Genomic DNA, 7,622 nt, shown 5'->3' on the forward strand with positions numbered 1-7,622 from the left:
CATGTAACTGAAAAAGACAGCACTTTCAATGTTAGGTTTTGTAACTTCCTGTTTTTTAATAGGAATCCAAACCTGGAATGTCAGCTCTACAATCACTTTCCTGTAAAAACAACCATGTAGATGATTTCCAAACATGCAGAAAAATACCCATGGTAAAGCTAGAGTTCTACCTTCCATTTGTATCTCTGAAAATACATTTTCATTTCCTATGTTGCTATGTATTTATATAACTCATAAATACAGGTAAGAAAGTCTGCATGAAAGGAAAGGTAATGGAAGGCCACTTTGAGGAGCAGGTTTAGGACTATTACTCCAAAGAGTAATTCCTGTGCATAGTACTGATGCATTTTTATTTAGCATTGAACTAACCTCATTTTTTTGCAAGGATACTTAGAGGCCTTTTAAATCAATTTAGAATTAAGCCAGAAGTCTATAGTATGTTTTGTCAGTTTTAAATTGCACACACCAAGGTTGATCAAGGTTTAGGAGCTCACAGCTACTGCATCTCATGGGGACCTCCCAAAGATCAGCCACAATGCACACGAGAGATCACTGATTATCAAGTCCCCAAATGCAGTCTTCCAGCTTCCACTGAGTTTCTACTATCATGTTTAACCTCTAAGTTGAAAACCAAAATTATGTTCTGGGAGGCTCCCCTCAAAAGGTTGCTAATCCTTGTTTTTCAGTTAGTTTGATATCACAGAATCACAGAATGGTTGCAATTGGAAGGGACCCAGAAGGATCATCGAGTCCTTAGGGAAATGGCCCATCTGAGGTTTGACCCCACAACCTTGGTGTTACTTGTACCTTGCACTTCATGACAATAGAGAAGTAAAGAAATGCCACCATTCTTTTTTCAAGTAGCACTCCCCTTGAAGAGTACATGGAATACAATGGAAACCAGAAGTCATGCTGCTTATTTAACAGCATACAGAAGCAAGCACCTAAAAGCTGTTCATTTCACTACATCCAACTCAGTGCTGTAACAAAAGAAGTCATGGATTCTGTGTTTTTTCCAGTACACTGTACAGTTACTTTCTTCCAGAACAATCCCTAGGCAACTGACTACCTTCCAAACAAACATATGCTTTATTATGTGACCTAGTACTATGCAAGGATTGAGTGAGCTCATTTTCACAGGTGGATGAGGCACAGTAACAGGCAATACATAACAATTTAAAATGCTGTTGCCTGTGTGAGTGCAGTATAGAAAGCTGCATAGTAAATTACTGCAAGTGAGCTGGTTTATTCACTTCCTCTGTCATGCTTCACTGTTTGATTCATTGCACATTGTGGGACTGGAGAAGTGCTCACACATTAGTTTAGCAGTTTAGGTTAGTGTTCCTTCTGTCATACCTGAATTGTACATTAAAAGCAGGTATTTTCTACAGTGGAAAAATACACCAATGTGAGGCTGGTCCCAGTACCCACAAACATATCATTGAAATCATAGAACTCTGGGATGTGGTCCTTGAGCACCAAATGGTGCAGCAGAAAAGTTTTTAAAATATTTTATTATGCTAGCTTTCTATATTGCATTCACCAAATAATAAAATATTATTACAAATCAAATACCAGGAACTAAGGCACTTCTTGTCAGAGAAGACCCAAAATAACTCAAATGTCCAAAATAGTTTGTACTAACACACAGTGAACTACAAAAATGGCACATTTCTTGAAGAGTATTGTATTAAAATGTTTTTAAAAGCTGGAGTAGATAAAAATTTATGTAATATTTAAAAAATAGGAAATTATTTGCTGTCTACAGCTATCTATATTCCAGCATGAACAGTGGTAAATTTGTATTTGTAGTGGGCTCTGCAGCTTTTACAAGAGATAATAGAATGGCTCATCATTTTGGACATGTGCAGTCCAAATAATCTACTATAATTATTCTTCCATAATAGTAAAAGTATAAATATTGTTTGTATCTGTGAAATTACTGAATGAGCATAATACATTAATACTTCAATTACTAGAAAGAGCTGTAAAAGTAAAGTGCCAGTAGGGACTCCTCATTTTTAGAGAAAATTGCATTCTTTAAAACTGTAATTTCAAATTAAAAAGTCATAGAGTTTGTATAGATTGCTTACAGACCAAAGCATATCTTCATGCCTGTGATAATAATGCTTTTGATGTCAGTGTGGAGATGCCCAAACTGGCTTTCAGTTAACAGGTACCATTTTATTAAAACAGCAAAGCTCACCTGTGTCTCAGAGAAAGTATTTCTCACTTGAAGGTAATTTTTTTTTTCTGTGAGACTGATAGCAGATTTTTCTGGTTTCTAGCCTCCTAATTTCTAGTCTGGTACCATAAATCAACAGAACTGTGCAATCAAATAAAGATATTAAATGCTGCATTTTGGGATAAAAGGAAGACTTAGTTTAAGTGATATATTTTTCTAAGTGTGTTTCTATAGCTTTTCAGATAAGATAAATCCTGTATTTGGATGTCTTTAACAGTTCTTAGATTACACTAACAATTGCACATAATTCAAAGCCAAATATTGTCTGCCTACAGTATATCTGGTATACTGAAAGGTCAACAGATACATTCTGATTTAAAAAAAACAACACCAGAAACCCCCAGAAGTTTCTAAAGGAAATATAACATTTTATGAAGATATCTAGCAAACTTTTCTCTTTTTTTTTTAATTAAAAATTTTAGAATAAACATTTTTATGAAGCAACTCTGTAAAGTGCAGAATGACCTCAAATCCCATAGAACATAGCAGCCAGTCAGGGGGTTAAGCAGCTAGAGAAATCAGAGCTTTAAAAAAGTGAACATTACCAGGAAATGTATGTGTGACAAACTAAATTATTCTGTATGGTATACTTCATGGCTGATTCATAACTTGCAAAAGCACTCAAGAGCAAAATTTAGTTGGAATCTTGTTAAATTTTTCATGACTATAAGAGATATAAGCATTAAATTAAGAAGTGATATGTAAGACAGTTTCTAATTATGTGATGTTCCCATTATGTGATGTTATTCATGCTGTTGTTTTTTAAGATAAGGCACAGACTAGTCATGGACCAATAAAATATGCTTGGGACTTACAGGAATTTAAATACATATGCAGAAAACTTGAGTATCTTTCAGCAAGCCATACTGAAAGTGAACCCCCAACCTACTTATATATCAATATAACTACATTAGAATGACCCTCAGCAGGGGGAATGTGGAGGTATAATAGTACTTCTATTTTGTGTATTTTCTTTACATAGTTGATCTTTGTCCTGCTTCATCAAATTTTATGTTTTGTTTTCTGGCTGCTTCAGTATTGCTCCTCAGATCAGATTTATCTGCATTACTACTGTTTGTCATTGTGGATTCTGCTTCTGTGCCTTCAGGAGTTGCTCCAATGGGGCTCAGAATTTTTGCATTCTCCGCTGGGGGCCGCTTCCAATGGGGCCTGCTTGCCATCCACAAAATAAGTGAACCGAATATGACAAGCAAAAGACCAAGGCAGTTGACCAAAATTGCTTCTGGTGGGGATTCACTGTATGCAGGATTTTTCCTTTGAAAGGGGAAAAAGAAAGAAGAGGTCACAAAAGATTGTTTTAAAGACAATCCTGGTATAAAAACAGCAGTCTCCAGCTAGGTAGGTCTTTTAATACAAACAAAACAAAACAGTGTCCCGATACTGGATGCTTACTATTCTGGGCAAATGGAAGTGTATTTGCAACAAATAACCTTAATAAACAAGTGGAAACAAATACTTACAAAGCAAATATAAGCTTTTCTGTGATTCCCATGAGGGCTGTTGCAATCACTGTTGCAAAGATGGTGAGACCTGAATAAACGTGTATTGGCATGAGAGCTGCGCGGAGACGAACTGGAGCAAACGGGAGCAGAAAGACAGCAAAACCCAAGAACAGCTACAACCACAAGAGATTCATAGTTAGGGCTACATGGAAAACAAGCTGCACTTCTCAAGCAGAACAAAAATAGTCATAAAATTCCATTCTATTATGTCTTCAGGTAAAAATTTGAAAATAATTGGCATTTCTGTTTTTTAATGTGTTTCCTATCAAAATCAAAGCAAAATTCTGGATTAGGACTTGGGAAGCAGATATTAAATATTTTATAAAGCATCCTACGTGATATCAGTGTCTAAACTTACTGATAGTGCTCAAACTTCAGTGTCACTAATGCACTAATATAATAAAGGTGTGAGGAGCCACACTATTACAGTCTTGTCAAGTCCTGTTATCTGCTTCTTGCAGATTTGCACATAAAGGAACATCAAAAGACAGTCTAACCTTCTGACTTGAGTGGATTAAATAATTTTATCTCGTTAGAATTTCAGTTAAATTTAAGTGCCTATCTTTAGAAGGGGAATGGTCTCTCAATATATTGATCACATGGCATTTACAGTGGCATCAAGTTGTTCGGGGTCATTAGTCCTCCTATTAGCACTAATTTTGGGATGGAAAATAACCTATCATGTCCCATGGTTGCATCCACAGGCTTGCCCAGTCATGCTGAGGTTGCAGCCCTTCTTTAGTTTGTTTTACTGTTACTCACCCCTGCTGCTCAATTAGGCCCAGTGCAGGAATTTGTATTTCATCCTGTTTTAACTCAGTTCTTGAGTTTTATCTTTCCATAATGGATTAGAGAGCCTGGTATTTTCTCCCTGGGAAGCTTTTTAGTACGCCATAATCAAATCATCTCTTAATCTTAGATCTGCTAAACAGCTGGAGTTTTTAAAGTCTTGCAATGGAAAATAGCTTTTCCAGCCCACAAATTACTTTTCCAGAATTTCTTTGGGTTTGTTGGTTTTTACTTTTCTACATTTTTGCCCTATTCTTAAATTTAAGTCAGTGTACTATGCTGTATTAACCTACATTTGGCTAATTACAATATAGTTACAGTATTTCAAATTAAAAAGGCAGGCAGAGTATTATGTGAGCATACGACTGACATGTCCCTTCTGGTAAGTGCCAAGTGATTTCTCTGTTAACAAAGATACTGCTTTATGACTATTCTTTATAGTGCTCAGTTGCTCAACAAACATCAGTCTCTGACTGGAGATTTACGTCCCAGATTGGAGGAAGGAACACTGAGAATCTTTTGATGTGACAGGTGAGGCATTAAGTGCCATTGATCATGTTTATAGTAGCAAAATGAAAAGTAGAACTAAGATTTTAGTCACAATTCTTCATTTAACCATTAGAAAAAATACTGATACTCAGTGATGTGGCAGCACAGACTTCCTTGAAATAGTTGCATTATTAGGACAAACTTAATTTTAACGTTTTTTCTTATTCATTCATATTCATTCTTATTTATTTATTCAGCTGTAGAGAATATACTCAGCAATGCTGCAACATGCTTTCCTTTTTTATAAATATTAAAAACACTATTTCAACACTATTTCCTGTACCTCTTGGCCTGAGCAGTGAAGAATAAACTCCAGAACCCAAATACCTTAGCTGAGGCTTTTTTGTGCTTGATCATAGATAATTAAGTCTTTTTTTCTTTTTAGTGTTTTGGGAAAAAATATTTGAAGGAGCAAAATAAATTTCCATTGTGTAATAAGGGTATAGGGAGTTCAGAATGCATATGCAAAGCATCTGGATGTGTTCTGTAAATTTCAGGGCATGGTTGCTCTTCTTTGCCAAATGCAAAACACATTAAGTTAGCTCATTTTACATTACAATAATGCTAATTCTCTGCCAAGAGGAGCAGTTAGAAGCATGCCCACAAACATCTATCAAAGTTCTGCTTATTCAGGAAAACTGGTTAGCAAGTAGTAGCTCATTCAGGCATCAGATCCTTTACATCTCTACTGCTCCCTGATGCACTTGTTTTGCTGATTAGAAAAGTCTTGAGGCCAAGAAATCACTATTTAAATTTATGATAGCTGAAAAACAAAAACAAAACAAAACAAAATTTAAAAAAACCCCTAAAAAACTACTTGTTACTTCATTTGAGACTTCCTTAATAAATGCTCTAACTATATTTAAATATGCTGCCAACAAACCAAGTAACTTGCTGTAAGTTCAGGAGTTTATAGGGCTTAGAAACACATTACACTGTAACTGTATTGTAGGTTAATGGCCATTTTGCTAGCAAATAAACAAAATAGGCTTAAAAATGCATTTTTCTTCAAAGTCAGTGATCCAGTATTTGTACATTTACATAATAATTTGCCAAATCAGAGTGTCAAATGGCTATCCCAGTAGTTATGATGTACTAGCAAGAGCCTATTTTGCCTGAATTACTAAAAACATTCTTCAAATGTACAACCTGTTTATAAATACAGTTAGATTCTGACCTGCAGAGAATAAAATATAACAGCAGCCAGCCCAATCCAGCTGTGCAGACTGTACATGTTAGGAATGTTCCCGGCATTGTGGAAATCAAACGCGGCTACCACGGAAACGATTGCAAGAATCATAGCTGTAGTATTTAATCCAGCATGTATGAACTTCATTAGGAGTTTGCTGCACTTCCAGGTCCAGGGCAATCTGTACACAATAATAGCTGAAGAAAGAAGAGAAACAAGATTTTAGGCCGTATAGAATAATTTCTTTCAGATGTTAATAATTATGCATAATTCACATAGGGACATTGTAAATTACAGCAAAATCCAACCTTAAGTCTTCTAAAAAGTCTATTAAAAGGTTTTTTTTCTCATACACTTAGCATAGCATACTCTGAAAATACAGCTGAGGCTTAAATATAGCTTCTTAGGGATTTCTTCTCAATTATAAAAAATCCCACAAACTTAAATGTGTTTCAAAAAAAAACCCCAGAAACAAACATGGTGTCATCTTTTCCTCAGTCATTAAATTGATTTAACAGGGATTTGGCATAGGATTTTGATTTTTCTGCTACTAGTCAGATTGGAGCAATATAGCCTGATTTTTATATTGAGAAAGCATGCAGAATTATTTTATAATATTTATTCTCTTTGCAACTTTGGATAATGCTATTCTCTAATTGCATAGATACTGATATGACTGTCTATTACATTGATATCAATAAGACTACTTTGAATGGGAAAATGCTCTTCAGCATAAGGGAATCATAATCTGACTTTAGAGACAAAAGCATTTAACAAATACAACTTGGCCTTCTTGGCTACCTGGGCACACACTGGCTCATGTTCAGCCAGCGGGCAATAATATCCTGCATTAAACTATTATTAACGAACTTAGTACTAATGATAATGACTTCTAATTTTGTAAAACAGATGTGTCAAAAGGCCCCAAAACAAATTTCAACATCCCATGAGGATATTCCTAATAAATTTTTCTTGCCATATGTCCCACAGTATTGTCAATAATTTATTCATGGTGCAGCAGAGTACTGGACTCTGTTTGAAGAAAATTTAATGAGCATAGGTCCTTATCTCAGTTTTTAGTCTTTGATCTCAGAGGGCGAAGTCTGGGCTACAATTTTTATATAATATTTTTTTGTTGTCATCTAGCTGATTGAACTTCCAAAAGCACTATCAAACTCCCTAGTCACTTGTTCACATAGTCTCAGATCTCTGCTTGGGCCTTGAATTTTCAAAGTTGTTTCCCATAAACATTACAGTAGAAAACCAAGGAATAACTGACTAATTTGGCCAGTTGTTAACAATACCATTCATTACCAAATGAGTAATA

At 35.3% G+C, this 7,622-nt stretch overlaps 1 protein-coding gene and 1 long non-coding RNA gene across 2 annotated transcripts in view; one reads left to right on the forward strand and one right to left on the reverse strand.

Annotated features, from left to right (window-relative positions):
* The window catches only part of CYBRD1 (cytochrome b reductase 1), a 10,021-nt gene continuing 2,399 nt past the window's right edge, over positions 1-7,622 (reverse strand). Inside the window, exons 2-4 of the mRNA XM_005484054.4 lie at positions 6,284-6,492; positions 3,727-3,881; positions 1-3,520 (exon numbers count right to left, since the gene is read on the reverse strand). Coding sequence (XP_005484111.2) covers positions 3,220-3,520; positions 3,727-3,881; positions 6,284-6,492 — 665 coding nt within the window. The 3' untranslated portion in view covers positions 1-3,219. The remainder of the gene's footprint in view (positions 3,521-3,726; positions 3,882-6,283; positions 6,493-7,622) is intronic.
* The window catches only part of LOC141730463 (uncharacterized), a 14,858-nt gene continuing 11,105 nt past the window's right edge, over positions 3,870-7,622 (forward strand). Inside the window, exon 1 of the long non-coding RNA XR_012581974.1 lies at positions 3,870-5,088. This is a non-coding gene — a long non-coding RNA (uncharacterized LOC141730463). The remainder of the gene's footprint in view (positions 5,089-7,622) is intronic.

Source organism: Zonotrichia albicollis, chromosome 10 (genome assembly GCF_047830755.1).
Source record: "Zonotrichia albicollis isolate bZonAlb1 chromosome 10, bZonAlb1.hap1, whole genome shotgun sequence".
Classification (NCBI taxonomy): Eukaryota; Metazoa; Chordata; class Aves; order Passeriformes; family Passerellidae; genus Zonotrichia; species Zonotrichia albicollis.